A 24,114-nucleotide genomic window follows, 5' to 3' on the forward strand; every position below is an offset into this window, starting at 1 on the left:
CATAGAAAGAGAGAGAAAGAGAGAGACACACACACCGAGACAGACAGGGGGAGAGAGAAGGAGAGAGAAACACACACATACACACAAACACACAGAGAGACTCGACCAGCAGAACCAGATTCTTCACATCTGGACACACATGACACATAGTGAGTGTGTGCGAGCTTACACACACACACGCACACACGCGCGCACACACACACACACACACACACACACACACACACACACACACACACACACACACACACGGTTTTCGGTGTAAGTTTAAACAGGAATAAACACGTAAAAGTTTTATTTCTGCGCTACAAAAGCGACCAATCACGAGCTCGACCGTCAGGAACATTTGCATATATTATAATCTTTATATAAAGTGAAAGAAGAGAAGAAGTTTCTCCGAGGAACATATGGCATAAAGACACAGCTGGAGATTTGAGGCTGATGTCAGAGCAGCTGACTCTACCAGACTCTAACACACACACATTCACGGGCGCGCGCACACACACACACACACACACACAGAGAGAGAGAGACAGGCGCGCGCGCTCTTTCTCTCCGTTCACATGGACGGCCGAGCAACTGCGCTCAGTTCAGTCTGAAAGTCCGCTCTTCTTCGCGGAGTTTGGAGAAGATGTGTGTGTGTTTGTAGATGTGTGTGTGTGTGTGAGATCTGCATGGCTGGATTTGCTCTTCTCCTCCGCTGCTGTTTGACGAGGAGCGCGAACTGAAGAGAAACTCGCGGATTTTCGGGGTAAGCTGATGCTCGACACACACTGTGTTTATATGCGGACAACTGGACAAACATCGGCTCAGTCATGTACACTGGCTTGTGTTATTGAGGTAAAGTTGCTTTTATATTCGCACTTGGTTCTTCTTTGAATAGTGACAACTTGTGACAGGATTGTTTACAATGCTACGTTGAATATCGCGTCTGAAATCGCATGTATGACTTTAAAACAACATTAGCACTATTAACAGGCTGTGAAAAGCGTTGTACTTTGATAGTAAGTGTCTGATAATATAATTTAACTATAGTAAATAATACTTTTCTGATATTATATTATTAGGGAAAGTGCTCATGTGCGAGTTTTAAACCAACTTTACCTCAAATATGGGTGGAAAATCGTCATTTAGCATGAATATTTATCTAATGTAAGGGTCAGTTCACCCAAAAATTGAATATTCTGTCATCATTTACTCAGCTTTGGCTTGTTTCAAACCTTTAAGGCTTTCTTTCTTCTATTGAAAACAAAAGAAGATATTTTGAAGAATGATGACTTCCATTATATTTGTTTTCATCATTCTTCAAAGTATCTTCTTTTGTGTTCAACCCCCCAAAATGACACTTAAATAGGTTTAAATCCACTTGAGGGAGAGTAAATAGTGAGGAAATGTTCAGTTTTGGGTGAACTATCCCCTCAATTTCTTTGGGTGTATTAAAACAACCCAACATTGTTTCAAAGTGTGTGTGTGTGTTTGAAGAAATGCGTGTTTATACTGTTGCTGCATTCAAATATACACTCAGAAAGTGGGTGTTTTAATGCAGTGTTGGGTTAAATGTGAACAAATCCAACGTTGCACTCCAAAAATGATTTTTATTTATTTGAAATAAGCTGAACAACACAATTCTGGAGAGTTTTTTATCGTTTTATGATCAATCTACTTAAATTAGTTGCATTACCTTAATGCATTTGTGTTGGCACAGCATGAATGAATTGTGTGCATGTTTTACAGTGTAGTTTATTATTATTTTTAATGACTATATTTATTATATTTCATTTTAAATTACTTTTTAAATAACTTGGAATTATACATATTTGACCCAATTTGGGGTTAAAAACAACCCAGCATTTTTTTTTTGTTTTAAACACTTGATTTTAGTAATATTTTAACTTTTATTAGTGATCTAAATATGTGTTTATATGTCTATATGTTGAATTATGTGACATATATTTGACTATATAAATGACAGCATTAAATGCACACTATATTATGACATTGCTTTAGTCTGTTTTCTGCCTCGTGCATTGAATTAGAAGTAATTTTAAGGCTGAAATGAGTCTAATAGACAGCTGTGTGTGTATTAAAGTTGTGCATCGATGTTCTGCACAGTAACCAGACATTACTTCAGAGTCTCTAAATCATCTTCTGTGTTGAATCTAGGATATGATTTAAGAAAAAAGATTTGTAACTATAATTCTCAGCTCATCTGATGAATCTGTTTCATTAGCATTTAGAAAAGCAGCTGGGAAATCAATAGATTTGAATGTAGTACGGCGTCCGTTGTGGCGTTTGTCTTCAGTAACCTGTCAAATAATTATTGCAGATTAAAAACTCAGATTCTGAGCTCATTTAATGAAGCTGCTTTATAAAAAAGTATAATTTACAGTGATATTGTGTGCTTTTAGTTGTCTGGAGGCCTGTTTTTTGAACTAATTTTGGGTTAAAAACAACCCAGCATTTTTTTTTTTGTTTTAAACACTTGATTTTAGTAATATTTTAACTTTTATTAGTGATCTAAATATGTGTTTATATGTCTATATGTTGAATTATGTGACATATATTTGACTATATAAATGACAGCATTAAATGCACACTATATTATGACATTGCTTTAGTCTGTTTTCTGCCTCGTGCATTGAATTAGAAGTAATTTTAAGGCTGAAATGAGTCTAATAGACAGCTGTGTGTGTATTAAAGTTGTGCATCGATGTTCTGCACAGTAACCAGACATTACTTCAGAGTCTCTAAATCATCTTCTGTGTTGAATCTAGGATATGATTTAAGAAAAAAGATTTGTAACTATAATTCTCAGCTCATCTGATGAATCTGTTTCATATGCATTTAGAAAAGCAGCTGGGAAATCAATAGATTTGAATGTAGTACGGCGTCCGTTGTGGCGTTTGTCTTCAGTAACCTGTCAAATAATTATTGCAGATTAAAAACTCAGATTCTGAGCTCATTTAATGAAGCTGCTTTATAAAAAAGTATAATTTACAGTGATATTGTGTGCTTTTAGTTGTCTGGAGGCCTGTTTTTTAAACTAATTTTGGGTTAAAAACAACCCAGCATTTCTTTTTGTTTTAAACACTTGATTTTAGTAATATTTTACGTTTTATTAGTGATCTAAATATGTGTTTTGATGTCCACATGTTGTGAAATATATTTGACTATATAAATGACAGCATTAAATGCACACTATATTATGACATTGCTTTAGTCTGTTTTCTGCCTCGTGCATTGAATTAGAAGTGATTTTAAGGCTGAAATGAGTCTAATAGACAGCTGTTTGTGCATTAAAGTTGTGCATTGATGTTCTGCACAGTAACCAGACATTACTTCAGAGTCTCTAAATCATCTTCTGTGTTGAATCTAGGCTATGATTTAAGAAAAAAGATTTGTAACTATAATTCTCAGCTCATCTGATGAATCTGTTTCATATGCATTTAGAAAAGCAGCTGGGAAATCAATAGATTTGAATGTAGTACGGCGTCCGTTGTGGCGTTTGTCTTCAGTAACCTGTCAAATAATTATTGCAGATTAAAAACTCAGATTCTGAGCTCATTTAATGAAGCTGCTTTATAAAAAAAGCATCATTTACAGTGATATTGTGTGCTTTTAGTTGTCTGGAGGCCTGTTTTTTGAACTAAAAGTAATTAAAAAAACCTAATCTTTAATTTTAATTGAGTTTGTCTGTTGTATCTGTGCATTAAAACAGCTTTTTATAACATTACCCATGACTTTGCTGCTCTTACACTTCATTACCTGTGTGTCTGTAGCGTGCACGCTGAATTACAAGTGATTTCCTGTTAGATCGATGCTTTATTTGTTTTTATAAAGCAGAATTATATCAATCTGATGTGCATTTGTTTCTCAGAATCTATTATTAATGTACAGCGGTGTGACTTTGCTCTTAAAAGCCTGTAATTGTGAGCTGATTTGACAGCTGTTGGACATGCATTTAGAAAAACACCCTGAAAACTCAATTAAGACTCAGCTGTTGTTTGTCTTTGCACTCAAACATTCTCTGTGACATAAAAACTCTACTTCAGAGTTCATTTGTCATGCATTTAACAAAAAAAGCTTGTGTTTTAAAAGGGGTTGGGTGTGCTTTCGTTTGTCTTCGGTCATTTGAAGAGACCTAAACTAGTCCTGAGCGCATTAAAGACTTGACTGCTTATGCATGGCATTACCTGTGTTGAATAAATACATTCCTACTAGAATAAAGTTTTTTATTTTAATAGACTAACTGATCAATTCTCTGTCCGATAAGACTAATTCACATTTGACAGCTGTTTGATACATAAAAATCAGCTGATTTCTCAAGTCGCTGCTGTGGTTTGTCATTTTCTGCGACAGAAATGCTTCTCCCATTTAAAACAGCAGAATTTCACCTCTAGAGTGATGTTTTAAACAGGTTTGAGTCTGCTTTTGTTCACATTCAGGCCTGTTTCTTAAATTACAAGTGATTTAAAAAACTAAACTATAATTTTGAGTTTGTCTGGGCATTAAAAAACGCACGCTATATAACACTACTGCTTCATTACCTGTTGTTAATGCATGCATTTTCAATTAAAAGTGATTTCCTCTTAGATCAGATTTTGTACAATGATGATTTCGAGCTAGTTTTTATTGTCTTAGCATAACATTTCTCTTGACTGTCTTGTGATTCTCTGAAATAAAAGCTTGTGATTGTTAGTTGATTTGACAAGCAGCTTGAAAACACAACTTAATTGAATTTACAGTGCTATGGCGTCATGTTTGTTTGCTTCTAGGTCTGTTCCTTGAACTAAAAATTCATTTTAAGGGAGCTTGTCTGCTGTGACTGCATTAAAAACAGATGAGAAACACACGTTATGACTCTACCTGTGTGTCAGTGGCATGCGTGCAGAATCAGAAGTAATTTCGACTTTTATTTGAGCTAAATTATGATTCTAATTGATGTACAGTTTTAAAATATACAGTAGGACGACATTGCTTTTGCCTGTCTTGTGATTTTCTGTGCGATAGAAAAAAATGTAGTTCATAAGTTGACCTGAGAGGTGTTTGAAAAGCATCCTGATATCTCACCGCTGTTGTTTTGCTTTGCATTCATTTCCTGACATAAAAACTGTGCATGCATTAAAAAAAGCAGCTTGTACATTCAGAAATGGTGTTTTAAATGGGCTTGGGTCTGCTTTTGTTTGTTCTCAGGTAGGGGTGGGCGGTACACCGGTGTCATAGTCATCACCGGTGTGACATTGCGCCACGACATGGATTTTCTAATACCGTCAATACCGTAATAAATCAATTATGCGCCTTGAACGGCTGCATTTACATCAATAATAGCTCATTCTAAATAATAAGGCATTCAATTTTCTTCAAACGTTCAGTTGTGGTCTGAATACATGTCCTTATACTACAGGGCTCGAAATTGCAACCATTTTGGTCGCATGAGCGCCCGAAATGTAATCTATGCGCCCTCATAATATATTTGGGAGCATTTGTGTGTCTGAATATAATGGTTGTAGTGCAATCTGATCTGATTTTCTCTAAAAACTTGCTGAATCGCTCTACCCTGCTGCTGTATTGGTTCATATTAGCTGTCAGTCACTCAACGCTTCCCGCTGTCAGATAACAGGGAGCTTTAGTTACTGCAGGAAATGCAAACGGCTGAAGAGTGAAAAGTGCACAGGTTTGCAAACCTCACCTAAAGTTATAATAATAATAATAATGGCGCAGATGACAGCGATCATAACATGAGGTAAATGTTGATCCGCCAGCTGAGATCAATCGAGTGTTTTCGGAGAAGGTGCCTGAATCTCGATGCGTTGCATTCACCGCGTGTTCAGCTCAAATGTCCGCTAAATATAAAATCTAACACTGTACACATCATCGTCAAAGAAACTCGTCTTTACTAAGTTTACACTGAAACTACAGCTCATAACAAAGAGCGGAATTGCGCCAGTGGTCATCATGAGAATCCTGCTCTGTCTGCTCATAAATTGGTGCGGCTGACTCGCCTGCTTTATTCCACCAACACAGAGAAATGAAGATCAGCTCATAACGAGACTGAGCATTTACAATGACCCAAACCAAAACTTTTAAAGAGTGATAGAAGTGAGACTTTCTTTTGTCCGTTCTTCCTTGAGATGTATATTATTTTGCTATTGAAAGTAATACCATGATATTATACCGTCACTGTTCAAAAGATGAAAAATACCGTGATGTTAATTTTAGGTCATATCACCCACCCCTATTCTCAGGCCATTTTAAGAAACCTGAACTGTAATTTTTGTGATTTGTGCATTTTTTAAAAACCTATATACAATAATAAAACACTGTATAATAAAACAGTAATATAGCAGTAGTATAACATTGCTTTTGCCCGTCTCGTGATTTTCAGTTGACCTGACAGCTGTTGATATGCATGCAGAAAGCATCCTAAAAGCTGGATTTCTTAAGTCACTACTGCAGTTTATCTTTGTATTCATTTCTGATGAATCTTGGCATGCATTAAGCAGCTTGGCTTGTGTTTTAAATGGGCTTGGGTCTGCTTTTGTTTGTCTTCTGGCCTCTTTCTTAAACTAAAAGTCAATTTAAGAAACCTAAACTGTATTTTTGTGTCTAAATTCGTCCTAATAGATGTACCATTTTAATATACATCAGTATAACATTGCTTTTGTCTGTCTTGTGGTTTTCTGTGAGATAAAAACCATTGACAGCTGTTTGATATGCATGCAAAAGCATCCTGAAACTGATTCATTTCTTAAGTCACCTCTGCTGCATTCATTTTCTGACATAAAATCTCTGCATGCATTAAAAAAGCAGCTTGGCTTGTGTTTCAAATGAGCTTGGCTCTGCTTTTGTTTGTCTTCTGGCCTCTTTCTTAAACTAAAAGTCATTTTATGAAACCTAAAGAGTACATTTCATGTTAAACTATTTGACTAACAATTATGATTCTAATTGATGTGCAGTTTTTAGCTTTTAGCATACAGTAGAATGACACTGATTTTGTCTGTCTTGTGACTTTTCAAGATCTAGACCTGACTGCTGTTTGATAATTGAAGGATCCTGAAAACAGTTTTTCTTTGCATTCATTTTCTGACATAAAAAAGCAGCTTGGTTTGTGTTTTAAATGAGTTTTGGATCTGCATTTGTTTGTCTTCTGGCCTGTTTCTTAAGCTAAAATTCATTTTAAGGAGCCAAAACTGTAAATTTTCCAAATTTATCCTAACTGAAGTGCATTTAAAAAACTTTTTAATATACAGTAAATGAACATTGCTGTTCTCTGTTTGTGATGCATGGAAAAAGCATGCTGAAGACAGTTTTTCCTTGCATAAAAACTCTGCATGCATCTTTTAAAAAGCCTGTCTTGTGTTTTAAATTAGTTTAATGCTTTTGTTTGTCTTCTGGCCTGCTTCTAAAACTAAAAGTCATTTAAAGAAACCTAAACTGTAATTGTTTTGTCCTAATTGTCCTAATCCTTTTTAATATACAGTAGTTTAACATTGCTTTTCTCTGTCTTGTGATTTTCTGTGAGATAAAACAATTGACAGCTGTTTGATATGCACGCATAAAGCATTCATTTTTCAAAATAAAAACTACGCATGCAGTTTATAAGACAGATTTTCTTGTGTTTTGGGCTTGTTGGATCTACTTTTATTTGTATTTAGGATTTCTTTAAAACCAAGTCATTTTAAGAAACATTAACTGTAGTTTTTATTTTTGTCCAAAATTATTTGACCAATAAAAATATATATTTATTTAATATACAATAGCATAACATTGCTTTGTTTTTGTCTTGAGATAAAAAAAATATCAGATTAATCTGTCAAGTTGACCTGACAGCTGTTTGATATGCATGCAAAAAGCATCCTGGATTCTGGATTTCTCAAGTCACCTGTGCTGTGTGTCTTTTGCATTCATTTTTCTGATATAAAAACTGCATCCATTAAAAAAACTGGTTGACTTATGTCATAAATGAGCCTGTTTCCTAAACTGAAGGTCATTTAAAGAAACATATACTGAATATTTTTGTCCTAATGTGCATTTTAATAAAAACAATTTAATATACAGTAGAACTAATTTAATATACAGTAGAACTAATTTAATATACAGTAGCATGTTTTGAGATTTTCTGTAAGAGAAAAAAACAGCTGTTTGATCATTGAAATGCATGCAAAAAAGCATCCTAAAAACTGGATTTCAGAAATCACCTCTGCTGTTTTTTTGCATTCATCTGCTGACATAAAATCTCTGTATGCATTTTAAAAAAGTAGCTTAGCTTGGGTCTGCTTTTGTTCGACTAAAAGTCACAAAAACTGTATTTTGTTGTCCAAATTTGTCCTAATTGATTGGTTTATTTTTATTTTATTTTTATCATTTTTTTAAATATACATCAGTGTAACATTTGTTTTGTTTTGAGATATAAAATAAATCAACAGCTGTTTGATATGCATGCAAAAAGCCTCCTGAAAAGCATCCTTTTTCATGCATTCATTCTAACATAGAAAAATCTGTGCATGCATTTATATATACATATATAAAATAAGCAGCTTGGCTTGTGTTTTAAATGGGCTTGGATTTGCTTTCGTCTGTCTTGAGATACAAGAAATATCGAATTCATAAGTTGACCTGACAGCTGTTTGATGTGCATGCAAAAGGCCTCCTGAAAACTGGATTTCTTAAGGCACGTTTGCTGTGTTTTTTCATATTCATTTTCTGACATAAAAACTCTGCATGCATTTATTTAAAAAAGCAGCTTGGCTTGTGTTTTAAATGGGCTTGGGTCTGCTTTTGGTAACCTTCTGGCCTCTTTCTTAAACTAAAAGTCATTAAAGAAACTAAACTGTAGTTTGTTGTCCAAATTTGCCCTAATTGATTAGTATAACGTTTCTTTTGTTCTGGGGTTTTCTGTGAGAGGAAACAATCCAGCAGCTGGTTGAGAAGCATGCAAAAAGCAAACTGTTTCATGCATTCGTTGTCTAACATAAAAACGGTGTGCGCATTTATTAAAATAAAAATAAAAAGCAGCTCAGCTTGTGTTTTAAATAAGCTTGAATCTGCTTTTGTTCACCTTCAGGTCTGTTTCTTAAACTCAAAGTCATTTAAAGAAACCTAAACTCAATTTATTCATCCTGAAATCTGCTTTCCTCCTGTTTTTCATGCATTCATTTTCTGACATAACAACTGTGCATTTATTTAAAAAAGCAGCTTGGCTTGTGTTTTAAAATGAGCTCGGGTCTGCTTTTGGTAATCTTCTGTCATCTTTCTTAAACTAAAAGTCATTAAAAAAACTTCAACTGTATTTTGTTGTCCAAATAAAAGTCCTAATTGATTTTTTTGTAACTTTTTAATATACTTTAGTCTAACATTTAGTTTGATTTGGGGTTTTCTGTGTGATAAAAACTCAGCAGTTGTTTGATATGCATGCAAAAAGCATCCTGAAAACTAATTTTTCATGAATTCTTTGTCTAACATAATAACAGTGTGTGCATTTATTACAAAAAAACTAAAAAGCAGCCTGGTTTGTGCTTTAAATGAGCTTGAATCTGCTTTTGTTCACCTTCAGGTCTGTTTCTTAAACTCAAAGTCATTCAAAGAAACCCCTAAACTCTATTTATTCATCCTGAAACCTGCTTTCCTCCTGTTTTTCATGCATTCATTTTCTGACATAACAACTGTGCATTTATTTAAAAAAGCAGCTTGGCTTGTGTTTTAAATGAGCTCGGGTCTGCTTTTGGTAATCTTCTGTCATCTTTCTTAAAATAAAGTCATTAAAAAAACTTCAACTGTATTTTGTTGTCCAAATAAAAGTCCTAATTGATTTTTTGTAATTTTTTAAGTTACTTTAGTCTAACATTTAGTTTGATTTGAGGTTTTCTGTGTGATAAAAACTCAGCAGTTGTTTGAAATGCATGCAAAAAGCATCCTGAAAACTAAATCTTTATGAATTCTTTGTCTAACATAATAACAGTGTGTGCATTTATTACAAAAAAAGCAGCCTGGTTTGTGTTTTAAATGGGCTTGAATCTGCTTTTGTTCACCTTCAGGTCTGTTTCTTAAAATAAAAGTCATTTAAAGAAACCTAAACTCTATTTTATTCATCCTGAAATCTGCTTTCAGCTTGTTTTTCATGCATTCACTTTCTCACATAAACACTGCATGCATTTATTTAAAAAGCAGCTTGTCTTGTGTTTTAAATGGGCTTGGATCTGCTTTTGTTCACCTTCAGGTCTGTTTCTTAAAATAAAAGTCATGCAAAGAAACCCCTAAACTCTATTTATTCATCCTGAACCCTGCTTTCCTCCTGTTTTTCATGCATTCATTTTCTCACATAAACACTGCATGCATTTATTTAAAAAAGCAGCTTGGCTTGTGTTTTAAATGAGCTCGGGTCTGCTTTTGGTAATCTTCTGTCATCTTTCTTAAACTAAAAGTCATTAAAAAAACTTCAACTGTATTTTGTTGTCCAAATAAAAGTCCTACTTGATTTTTTGAAACTTTTTAATATACTTTAGTCTAACATTTAGTTTGATTTGGGGTTTTCTGTGTGATAAAAACTCAGCAGTTGTTTGAAATGCATGCAAAAAGCATCCTGAAAACTAAATTTTCATGAAATCTTTGTCTAACATAATAACAGTGTGTGCATTTATTACAAAAAAAACTAAAAAGCAGCCTGGTTTGTGCTTTAAATGAGCTTGGATCTGCTTTTGTTCACCTTCAGGTCTGTTTCTTAAAATAAAAGTCATTCAAAGAAACCCCTAAACTCAAAATTTTTCATCCTGAACCCTGCTTTCCTCCTGTTTTTCATGCATTCACTTTCTCACATAAACACTATGCATGCATTTATTTAAAAAGCAGCTTGTCTTGTGTTTTAAATGGGCTTGAATCTGCTTTTGTTCACCTTCAGGTCTGTTTCTTAAACCCAAAGTCATTTAAAGAAACCCCTAAACTCTATTTTTTCATGCTAAAATCTGCTTTCCTCCTGTTTTTCATGCATTCATTTTCTAACATAAACACTATGCATGCATTTATTTAAAAAAGCAGCTTGGCTTGTGTTTTAAATGGGCTTGAATCTGCTTTTGTTCACCTTCAGGTCTGTTTCTTAAACTCAAAGTCATTTAAAGAAACCTGAACTCTATTTATTCATCCTGAACCCTGCTTTCCTCCTGTTTTTCATGCATTTACTTTCTCACATAAACACTATGCATGCATTTATTAAAAAAGCAGCTTGTCTTGTGTTTTAAATGAGCTCGGATCTGCTTTTGTTTGTCTATAAACGTGTCCTTAAGTCTACATGTCACGAATGGCCACCCAGCGTTTACTTAACATCCAGTTTTTCCTGTTTTTTCCCCCCCGTCAGGTTTTCGTCCATAAGAATGGAGTTCCCCGACCACAGCCGGCAGCTCCTGCAGTGTCTGAGTCAGCAAAGACAGCAAGGTTTTCTCTGCGACTGCACGGTTCTGGTAGGAGAAACTCGTTTTAGAGCGCACCGGGCCGTCTTGGCGTCCTGCAGTATGTATTTTCACCTCTACTACAGAGATCAGCTGGATAAACGAGACTTAGTGCACTTAAATAGTGACATCGTGACGGTTTCAGCCTTCAGTTTGCTGCTCGAGTTCATGTATGAGGGAAAGCTGGAGTTCAGTGCAATTCCTGTTGAGGACGTCCTGGCGGCGGCTAGCTATCTGCACATGTACGACATCGTAAAAGTCTGCAAATCCAAACTAAAGGAGAAGGAACTGCTGCCGGAGGAGCAGCAGAAGGCCAACGGTGTCAATTATGTGGCCGAAACCTGCGTCCTAACAGCTGGAAAAACAAAAGCGCATGTCAGTAGTTCGGCCTCGTCCCAAAGGTCCCGGGATGACACGGACTGCGCGCTGGATTTGTCTTTGAAGCCGGTGTGGATTGGGGAGTTTTCAGGACAGCTGGCCCTCGACAGCCAGCAGCAGGACACCCAGACACTTGTTAAAGAGCAACACGACGTGCTGTCAGAGCAGGAGGACGCTGATCCGGCCAGCCCCGAGAGCCGACGCTTTGGGAATAGCGGCAGGAGTGCGGCGGTGACAGGGTTCAGTGAACTCTTCCCCCGAAACAAGCATGAGGATCTGATGGAGGAGGAGCTGAGTGGTGTGCGCTCACAGCGGCAGCTGGGGGACAGTGAAGGAGACGACGAGGAGGATCTGGCATCCTCAGACATCTCCACATCAAGGTTATTATTCCTATAGTGGCTTGCTTTTAGTTATTTATTTATTCTTTTTTGCATATTCGTTATTCATTACATAGATTTGCATTCATCCATTCATTCTTTTATTGTTTTTATAAACTTTTTACTTTATTGATTGATTTATTTGAGACAATGAGGAGGATCTGGCCTCTTCAGACATCATCGTAGTGGCTTGCATTCATTTATTTATTTAGCTTTATTGTATAGGACTATATGTCGGTGCATTTAACCACTAGGCTATCGGAGCGGACATAGATTTGCATTCATTCATTCATTCATATTTTATTTTATTGTTTGTTTTATTTTATTTGAGATGAGGAGGAGGATCTGGCCTCTTCAGACATCTCTATATCAAGGTTATTATTCCTATAGTGGCTTGCTTTTATTTAGTTATTTATTCTTTTTTGCATATTCATTATTCATTAAATAGATTTTCATTCATTCTTTATTTTATTTTATAATTTTTTTGAGGCAACGAAGATGATCTGGGCTCTTCAGACATCTCCACATCAAGGTTATTATTATTGTAGTGGCTTGCATTTATTTATTTATTTTACAGCTTTATTGTATAGGACTATATGTCGGTGCACTTAACCACTAGGCTATTGGAGTGGACATAGATTTGCATTCATTCATTCATTTTTTATTTTGTTTAATACATTTTTTCTATTCAATTTAATTTGTTATTTAACTTTATTATTAATGTTTTTATTTATTAATTTTATTATCTTATTTTATTAATTTTATTTTATTTATTTAATATTTTTATTTTATTTAATATTTTTATTTTATTTTTTATTTTATTTAATTGTTTTTTATTTATTTTATTTTACTATTTTATTATTTTATTTTATTTTATTTGAGGAGGATCTGGCCTCTTCAGACATCTTCTTATCAAGGATATTATTATTCGTACAGTGGCTTGCATTTATTTAGTTAGTTATTCTTTTTTGCTTATTCATTATATAGATTTACATTTATTCATTCATTCTTTATTTATTTTATTTAATAATTTTTTTAACAATTTTTTATTTTATTTTATTATTAATTAATTAATTTATTTATTTTATTATTTTATTAATTAAATTTTTTTTATTTAATTTTTTATTTAATTTATTTTATTATTTTATTTATTTCATTTTATTATTTTATTTATTTTATTTTATTATTATTATTATTTTATTTTATTTGAGGAGGATCTGGCCTCTTCAGACATCTTATCAAGGATATTATTATTCGTATAGTGGCTTGCATTTATTTAATTATTTATTCTGAAGAGGATCTGGCCTATTCAGACATCTCCACATCAAGTTATTATTATTGAAGTGGCTTGCATTTATTTATTTATTATTTTTTCAACTTTATTGTATTGTATTGTACAATACATAAATGTGGGAACCGGGCAGTGAACTCAGTGCTATATGTTGGGACATAACCACTGGAGCGGCCATAGATTTGCATTCATTCATTCATTCATTCTTTTTTTTTCTTTTATTTATTTGAGATGACGAGGAGGATCTGTCCTCTTCAGACATCTCCACATCATGGTTATTATTCTTATAGCGGCTTTTAATTAGTTATTTAATATTTTTTCTCCTTTATTAAATAGGACAGTCACAAAACGAGTGCACTTCAGCATTGCACAATAAGGTCAATAGGACAGTAGAGTTGAGACCAGGTTATTATTATATTGACCTGCATTTATTTCTTAATTTTTTTCATTAGGAATTTTTCAGCTTTATTGTATAGGACAGCAGGAAAGTGTGGGAGTCCTGCATCGAAGTCAGTGCACTGAACCAGGGTATTGGAGCGGACATAAATTTGCATTCATTTTTATTTTATTATTATTATTATTATTATTTTTTTTTTTATTTATTATTTTTATTATTTTATTATTTATTTATTTTTATTTATTATTATTATTTTTTTTTTATTATTTTATTATTTATTTTTTATTATTTATTTTTTTATTATTTTATTATTTTTTATTATTATTTTTTTTTTATTTTATTATTATTATTATTTTTTTTTATTATTATTATATTTTATTTTATTTTATTTTATTTTATTTTATTTTATTTTATTTTATTTTATTTTATTTTATTTTATTTTTTATTATTTTATTTTATTTTAGAGATGCCGAGGAGGATCTGGCATCCTCAGACATTTCCACATCAAGGTTATTATTCGTATAGTGGCTTGCGTTTAGTTATTTTTCAGCTTTATTGTATAGGACAATAGGAAAGTGTAGGAGCCGGCAATTGAACTTGGCACTTAGCACTTAACCACTGGGCCAGGGGTGTCCTGCTGAGTTCAGCTCCAACTTGCTTCAACATACCTGCCAGAAAGTTTCTAGTATATCCAGTAAGAGCTAGATTAGTTGGTTCAGGTGTGTTTGATTAGGGTTGAAGCCAAACTCTCCAGCACACTGGCCCTCCTGGACCGAGTTTGGACACCCATGCACTAGGCTATTGGCACTGGCATAATTTTGCATTCATTTATTTATTATTTTTGGCAGGGTTTTCAACTTTATTGTATAGGACAGTAGAAAGTGTGGGAGGTTGGAATCTGCACAATTAACCACAACGCTATTGGTACTGACACAGTTTTGCATTTATTTATTTTTTCTTTATCGTGTAGGACAGTAGAGTTGAGACATATACAGCAAGTGAGGCAGCCGGGAATCAAACTCAGGTCACCGCGAGTCCTATTCATATAACGGTTCACGTAATCACTAGACCAGTGTTTCCCAACCCTGTTCCTGAAGGCACACCAACAGTACACATTTTCCACCTCTCCCTAATCAAACACACCTGAATCAACTCATCAGAAGATGAGAAGAGACTCCAAAACCTGAAGTTAATGGGTCAGATAAGGGAGACATCCAAAATATGTACTGTTGGTGTGCCTCCAGGAACAGGGTTGGGAAACACTGGACTAGACTATTGGCTCTGGCATAGTTTTGCATTCATTCATTATTTCTTGAGGGGATTTTCACACTTATTGTACGTTAAAAACGCTTATATCACCTTATTCTGCAATACTGAAGTGTGCTGGTTTTTGCAATAGAGTGGAGGAACTATGACGTCACCTTGTAGGCTAATCGGCTACTAGCGTAAAACTGGTTCCCTCGATAAAATCCCCATAGGAGTTTCCCATAGGCTCTTCGAAGATTGCGAAAAATAAGCTCTGTGTTCAAACACCGTTCACTACACTTACACGTTTTGTCCAGCCGGATAATCCTCACACCAAAATATAACTTTGAGCACTTTTGGATCTTAAATGCAAACACAAGAACTAAAAAGCTAACATTAGGCTATAAACGGACTACAGTGGCTTCAGGGCGCTCGCCTGTGACGTCAACACCACCCTGCTACAAACTTTTCAAGCTTATTTTTAGAAATATGCTCCATGATAAAGATTTACTCTCTCGGTTTATTATATTATAATCTACGCTATATATATTATAAACAAATAAATACGCAAAACACATCTGAACAGACCTACGGGCCTTTTGGATATTTTTTTTAACGTGGGAAATACATTTTGTTTTGCTTTACAGTTATTGTGAAAGTTTACATAGTATTATCATAAGACATATTTAAATCAGTGTATCACTCGCGTGCACACAGCCCGCTCACCTTTGACGACAGAAATGAGGTGCGAGGGACAGGTCTATATGGTAGTACAGAAGTACAGCTAAAAGCAGCCCATACAGTCACATCTGCTATACATTTTAAGGAGGAGTGTAAATACTGCAGTTATGATGGAGTTAAATGTGTTCAGGTGAAGAAAAACCTAACAAAAAAATCCTTTGATCATGTTAAAATGAGTTAATATGTCTGTATTTTTACACATTTATTCACATATTTGCATTACTGAGAGCAGGAAAGTGACAGGCTGCACTGGTAAGCTGTATCTTCATAATAGCGTTTAATTAAAATAAATGATCAAGAAATGAATCTGTTTTGACAGTCTTTATAAGTGAAGGCATTATCTACACACAAGATGAATTCCCAATTAGAAAAACACTACAAACTATAAAATACTATTGATGAAAATACTTCAATAACAGACAAATCTAGACGAGTTCAGCTCAATGACATATACGTTATGGCTCGTTTCCACTGACTGGTACGGTACGGTTCGGTTTGGTACGGGTCACCTTTATCAGGCTTGCGTTTCCACTAACAAGGGTACCCTTTTGGTGGGCGTGGTGTATGACAGAAAGTTTCAGTCGACGTCATTCTCACTGGAGGAAATGTCTACAATAAAGCTGTACGGGTCACTCACATATCATATGAGAAGCTTTTCTCACAACACAGATGCTTCATACACATAAATACTTGTGTAGAAATGTTTATTACTAACTTTTCTATGAACATGAGTTGATTATAGCTGCAGATCAATGACAGTGCGAAACAGCCTACTGTAACGTCTGTAATTATATTAAATAACTAAATAAATGAACATATATAAACATATACAGCCCGTTACAGTCTCCGATGTGTTACCAACTACAAAAGAACTACATATGGCAGACATTTCGCCCGTATTTAAGTTCAAAACAACACAAATTATAGCCTACAGTCAGTTTAAACCTCTTATCTGTGTCTGTAATCTTCAGCAGCACATGTAGCCTCTGTTAGAGAGTAATTATTCCCAGTTCATATTAGTCCAAAAGGTGAAGATAATAAGTTAGTTCAACATGGTTAATTTTCTCCAGCTTCTCCTTTGTTTCTTCACGCTTCACTCTCGCGTTTGTCAGTGTCTGACAGGATCGGGTTTCAAAAGCACGTCAATAATCAAGCGCAGGTTATTATCACCAGCTCAAGAAGTTTGTTATTTCAGATATAATGTTAGACGCACGCGCGCGAGCGCTAGCAAGAAAGCGTAACTGCTCGTGCTTCGGACTGGCTCGTAAAAAACTACAGGGCTTGTATATCAAAAGAAGATGGCCAAATGAGAACCTTTCTGTCATAAACTATAGTAAAACAGCTTGTCAAAAGCTGCGAACAGATTACATACAGGAATAGAGAAAAGAGCGCTCTTTAATTATCAGCTGTTAGTCAGCGCCCGCTCTTTTTTTTCCTGGTCATTGCGCCTTTGCCGTGTGCTGTGTAAACGTGAGTCACTTTTAAAAGATGATGTAAGCAGGTCATCAAAAAAAAAATTGGAGACAGTCACAAAATCGCAATTGACCATCACGATCTGCAGTGTAAATGCAGCCTATGTGAACGGCCCCTCAGCCGTCATCATCTCCAGCAGTTGATCTTGCAAAATTTACAGTAAAAAATGGCAGCTGTGATTTCCAGTATTTTACTGTTAAAAATATGGTACAAACCGTAAAAGTAATTCCTCATTTTTACAGTAAGCTACCGTATTTCATTAATTTATAGATGTAATATGTCTGTATTTTGAATTACCAACATCTACACATCTTTTGTTACACACTTAGACACATTAACACAGTCATTTGCAGGTGGAGATGAGAGAGTTACATAATGAACCAATGCTCATCGCAAACAACTGTTCCCACAAGCAGAAAAGTGTATCAGTGTCTACAAGGTGCTCAGTGTCATTCACTCAGCTACTGAACACCAGTATGGTGACACACATAACATTAAAGTCATGAAATAAACATTGTTTATCAACATTAGATGTAACTTATATGTCTAATGTACATCACTGATGGAGAAACAACTAGAAAGATCTATAATAGCGTCAACAAAAAGCATAAAAAGTGATGTGCCATGCAGGGAATTCTGGGAAAGTCAATTTACGGTTATTCGCCGTATATCTTAAGGAAATATACTGTTAACCAAGTTACGAATTTTTTTTACCGTTGAAATCACGGACATTTTTTACAGTGTGGGTCCTTCACTGGAAGGAAGGACCCACCTTTCCCTTTTAGCAAAGAAACTTTCCAAAGTTGTTTGTTTCTTACTCATTTTGCTGTGAGTTAAACTTTGGTGCTCAAGTGACCGAGATACAAGCGGTCATAATACGGTCATTTTTCTAAATAAAAGATCGATCACACTCAGATAATAAATAAAACGAAAATGAATAATGATTTCTTGAGCGGCCCCGTGTCAATTGATCCACAGACCGCTACCATTCTGTGGCCTGGTGGTTGAGGACTACTGGTCTAGACTATTGAAGCAGACATTATTATTGTATCGGACAGTAGAGTTGAGACAGCGTGTGGGCAATCAAACTCTGGTCAACTCATGTGCTTTATATCTGTGCATTTAACCACTAGGCTATTGGCGCTTTATTATTTATGTATTTTGGATTTTTTTTCTTTCTTCAAATAGTCAAGACCACAAATATATTTCTGTTGCTTTAACTTAAATTAGGTTTCGACTAAATTTAAGTTATACAAAGTTTAACCTGATATCTTTAGTCTGTTTGATTGATGCAAGTTGAAATGACTAGAAACGTTCATTTGATTTGTCTTTTACTTATTATTTTAAGTTAGTTTATCACTGACTGTTGAATTTCCTTACATTATTTCACCCAAAGCTGAAAATTCTGTCACCGTTTATGAACCTGTTTGAGTTTTTTCTTCTGTTGAACACAGAAGATATTGTGAAGAATGCTGAAAACATGTAACCATTGACTTTCATAGTATTTGTATTCATATATGAAAGTCAATGGTTACAACCTTCCAACATTCTTCAAAATATCTTCTTCAGTGTTCAACAGAAGAAACACAGATTTATAACCACTTAACCCTTGTGCATTGTTCTAATTGACTCCCCTTTGGTTATGTTGGTGTCTGTTTTTGCCCCATTGACTTCCATTATAATCACATTTATTGATTGTAAAGCCATGACAGCATATAATCATGCATTCTTGATTGCTGCTGGTTTTCCCTGTTGGGAAGAGGGACAATGTCATTTTACTGTTGATCATCAGTTGTCAGCATTAACCCTTTAGATTAGGCCTGTGCTGAAGAGTTTCTGGCTTTTATATGGAGTTCAGTGCAGTAAATCAGCAGATTATAGTGTATGTGTGCAGAAATACACACTGTTTACACTGTGTTTTGAGAGCTGATGGGATTATTCAGATTTTTTAGCATATCAACATAAGTACACAGACACACAGACATACACACTCACACACACACACTCTATACTCCATATAACCATTTAATTTTATGCCAGAAACAGCTCTGCAACTGATGATCAACACTAAAAATGACACATTGTCCCAGCAGCAATCAGGAATGCATGATTATATGCTGTCATGGCTTTACAATCAATAAATGCGATTATAATGGAAGTCAATGGGGCAAAAACAGACACCAACATAACCAAAGGGGAGACAATTAGAACAATACACAAGGGTTAAATGGTTATAAAGCAGGGTTTCTTCTGTTGAACACTGAAGGAGATATTTTGAAGAATGTTGGAATGTTGTAACCATTGACTTTCCTAGTATGAATTGTGAAAGCATTTTCCTAAAATATGTGTCAAAATAAGATTTGTCGCCAAAAATCATCCCGTTTGCTGAAACACAGAGAAAGTTGTGGCTATGTTAAGCCTCTAAATCACCCCTCAGTGGATGAAAACGACCCAGCAGCACACAGGGGTTAAAGGAGAATAAATAGTAACTTTATTATCATGTCAACGTTTAACCCTTTTAACTAAAATGCCTTTCATATGTCCGACACTTTGCCTAAAATGCCCTTTTCTCTGTATGCAGTGGCGTCCTGTTGTCGTCAGCCGGTGCGCAGGTGTGTGTGTGTCCACTCTGCAGTAAAGTTTTCCCAAATCCACACGTCCTGCAGCTCCACCTCAGCTCACACTTCCGGGAGAAAGACGGCGTGCGCTCCAAACTCTCGCCGGACGGATCCGTGCCCACGTGCTCGCAGTGCGGGAAGACCTTCTCCTGCATGTACACGCTGAAGCGGCACGAGCGCACACACTCCGGGGAGAAGCCGTACACGTGCGCGCAGTGCGGGAAGAGTTTCCAGTACTCGCACAACCTGAGCCGACACGCCGTGGTGCACACCCGCGAGAAACCGCACGCCTGCAAGTGGTGCGAGAGACGCTTCACACAGTCTGGAGATCTGTACAGACACATACGCAAGTTCCACTGCGGCCTCGTCAAGACACTCGCCATCGGATAACACTGGAGCCAATGTGTGTGTGTGTGTGTGTGTGTGTGTGTGTCATTAGCTGGAGGAGTAATAATAAGCAGAATCATGGTGATGGTGGTATCCAATATTCGCAAGGTGGAAGGAATGAAAAACACAACAATCACGTCTCTAGGAATCAACAATCTGATGCACTTGGGATTTTGACATATGCATATATATTTATTTATGCATTATATATATATACACAAGTATAATAAATAAGAATAAATACATTTATGCATTCACACACATGTATTTATGCTAGAATAAATATTTTTATTTACTTGCATATAAATATACGCAAGTTTTTTTGGTAGCACTTTATAATAACTACACACTATGAATCATTTATTAAGCATTAGCAAATAGTACATTCATTATCTGTTGAGGATTAACTCTACATTTATAGACATTAGTAAGCACAGCAAAATCCTCAGAGTAAAATGTCCTCAGTTCAGAGAGTATTTGGTCCCTCTTTAAATAAGGGCAAACAGGTTGGTAATAAGTAAAGCTGCAGTTTGAGGAGTTTCTTAATAATCCTCTGCTGAGATTTTGAGAGATTCAATGTGTTTCAGTGTATTTCATCTCAGGCTGTGACTGAAGCAGATGCAGTTTTGTGTTTTTCTCAACCCAGGCTCATTCTGAGAACGTAGTCCCGAGGACGTTTCTGGAGAACGCGAAATACGTCCTGGGAGGTACGTATTTTTGCAGTTTTTGGTTTTTGCGAATCCGCGAGAGGCCGCTGTGTGTGCCTTTTTGGCTTCTCAGACGTCTCCTGCGAGTGCCGTTCGCGCCCACGCTGTTCTTGCGTAAACCCACCAGAGGCCGCTGTCGAACGAACATCTGTCTGTCCGACTGGCTGAATGATTGACTGGGCGACCGACCAATTGGCCGGCCGAACCACCCTCCTCCTTCCCCGAACCCAATCAATTTTACCGATCAACCCGCCCGCCCTAAACCCAACCAACAATTTACAAAAGCCGTCCGGAAAAAGAAAAGCCCTCGTCTGATTTTTTTTTTTTTTTACCACATTTTCGGATTTTACCACACTCTCACCCTGTTATGAACCTCTTCACTTTATTTCTTGGACTCTGTTTTAGTCTTACCTGATTTCTGAAACCGCTCTTCTCCAGACTCGAACCCACTCGTCGTCGTGGTCAGCTCCTCTCTGCATCTCAAGACTGCCGACGCACAGGACGAGCTAACCGAACAAACTGGTTGCAGCGAGAAAGCCCTCCACATGAAGGTAAGCGGTCAGCCGGCGAGTGCTAAAAGAAATGGCGTCAGACCGCCATGCAGCGTTCGCTTAAAAAATGAAATGCAGCCATACGTACCTCCTGCTACATAATTCGCGGTCTCCAGAAACGTCCTCGGGACTACGTTTTCAGAATGAACCTGGGTTGGTTTTTCTTCTGTGTTTCCTGCTCATTAACAGCAGGTATTCATCATCAGTGCTCAATCATCACCTAATTAATCCGTTCATTGTCTAATTAACTTGAGTAACTTTAGCTCAGTTTAGAGAGGGACCAAATACTATCTAAACCAGGGGTGTCCAAAGTCGGTCCTGGAGGGCCGGTGTCCTGCTGACTTTAGCTCCAACTTGCTTCAACACACCTGTCTGGAAGTTTCTAGTATACCTAGTAGGAGCTTGATTAGCTGGTTCAGGTGTGTTTGATTAGGGTTGGAGCTAAATCCTCTAGGACACTGGCCCCCCAGGACCGAGTGTGGACACCCCTGATCTAAACTGAGTCAATATTACTCTGAGGATTTTGCTGTGTAACTGCAGATACAAATGCTGTATGCTTGACTAATAAGAACATATATAATGTGCTTAATGATTGTGTTTTCATACTTTGTTTATTATTATTTTCTCATTACTAAATTAAGTATTGCTTCATTTACAAAATAGGTTTTCGAGAAAAGTTGCTAGTTTTTTTAGCTCATTCAGATATTGTAAGTAAATGATTAATAAACTATTCAAATTAACATGTATAATTCTAATTATTCAGGCTAATAATAATAATAATATACTAATAGTTCATTTGTATCTCAAGTTTTGTGACCTAATCTAAAGTGAGGACGGTTTCTGCTTTATAAATCCTTTAGGAATGACGATTTAAGGCTCAGTTATATAATAAACAGGAAAAAGGAGACTTTATTAATTTCTATTCATTTGAAGATACACAACTGAAACTGCATCAAATAAAAATAAATCTGCAATCTCAGCTAAAATAAAAGGACTGTACAGTTTAAACATCGCTAATAACATTGAAATGTTGTATTTTATTATATTGTTGTTGTTTTATCCAGTTTTATGTTGTATTTTGACACTCCTGTTATTGTTTAAACTTTACTGTAATTTTACTCTTTAGAAAAGATTACAAGATGTATTGTTCATTTGATTCTGAGCCTTTAATTGTCATTTATAAGGGGTTTATAAAGCATGAATAGTCCTCACTTTAGATCAGGTCACAAAACTGGATGAAGATGAGTTAATAAAGCATTTATTAACATATAAATTAACTATTACTACAAGCCTGAATAATAAAACATATAAATGCTGATTTCAATAGTTTATTAATCATTTACTAACTCATTCTGATTGATCTTAAAACAACCAACTACTCTTAAACACAAATAATTAGTAAATAATGCGATACTTAATTTATTAATGAAAAATTAATCAGTAACAAAGTATGAAAGTACAAGTATTAAGCACATTATAAATGTCTTTATAAGTCAAGAATACAGCATTTATAGCTGCAGTTATGAACTGCTTACTAACATCTATTATTATAGAGTTAATGCTTAACAGATAATGAATTCACTATTTGCTGATGCTTAATAAATGGTTCATAGTGTGTAATTATAGTGTTACCGTTTTTTAATTTATGCAGTAATGCAGTAATATATGCACAAACAAATGTACATTATATATATATATATATATATATATATATATATATATATATATATATATATATAAACACACACACATACACTACACTAATGCATAAATATAATGTATAAATAATATTATATAATGCATAAATTATATATAATGCATGAACTATGCATATTAATTTATGCATTATACATGAATAATTACTAAGATTTACTTGCGAATACACACAAACACACATATATGCATAAGTATATATTTTTGAAAATGTATGTATGTGAAAATGTATGTGTATATATATAGTTGAAGAATTATTAGCCCCCCGTTTAGTTTTTTCCCCAATGTCTGTACAACAGAGAGATTTCTTCAGCACATTTCTAATCATAATAGTTTTAATAACTCATTTCTAATAACTGATTTATTTTATCTTTGCCATGATGACAGTAAATAATATTAGACTAGATATTCTTCAAGACACTTCTATTCAGCTTAAAGTGACATTTAAATGCTTAACTAGGTTAATTAGGTTAACTAGGCAGGTTAGGGTAAATAGGCAAGTTATTGCATAATGATGTTTGTTCTGTAGACTATCGGGAAAAATATATAGCTTAAGGGGTCTAATAATATTGACCTTAAAATGGGTTTAAAAAAATGTAAAACTGCTTTTATTCTAGCCGAAATAAAACAAATCAGACTTTCTCCAGAAGAAAAAATATTATCAGACATACTGTGAAAATTTCCTTGCTCTGTTAAACATCATTTGGGAAATATTAAAAAAAGAATAAACAAAATTCAAAGGGGGCTAATAATTCTGACTTCAACTGTATATAGCACACACTTATGCATAAAGTATAC

At 35.1% G+C, this 24,114-nt stretch overlaps 1 protein-coding gene across 1 annotated transcript; it reads left to right on the forward strand.

The window, feature by feature from the left end:
• The first annotated feature begins 458 nt into the window (after nt 1-458).
• Nucleotides 459-20,611, forward strand: zbtb42 (zinc finger and BTB domain containing 42). Its single transcript, XM_056476362.1, has 3 exons — nt 459-751; nt 11,348-12,196; nt 19,922-20,611. The coding sequence occupies exons 2-3, from the start codon at nt 11,364-11,366 to the stop codon at nt 20,346-20,348; spliced, it is 1,260 nt and encodes a 419-aa protein (XP_056332337.1). The 5' UTR covers nt 459-751; nt 11,348-11,363; the 3' UTR covers nt 20,349-20,611.
• Nucleotides 20,612-24,114: the final 3,503 nt, after the last annotated feature.

Source organism: Danio aesculapii, chromosome 17, assembly GCF_903798145.1.
Source record: "Danio aesculapii chromosome 17, fDanAes4.1, whole genome shotgun sequence".
NCBI classification, from domain to species: domain Eukaryota; kingdom Metazoa; phylum Chordata; class Actinopteri; order Cypriniformes; family Danionidae; genus Danio; species Danio aesculapii.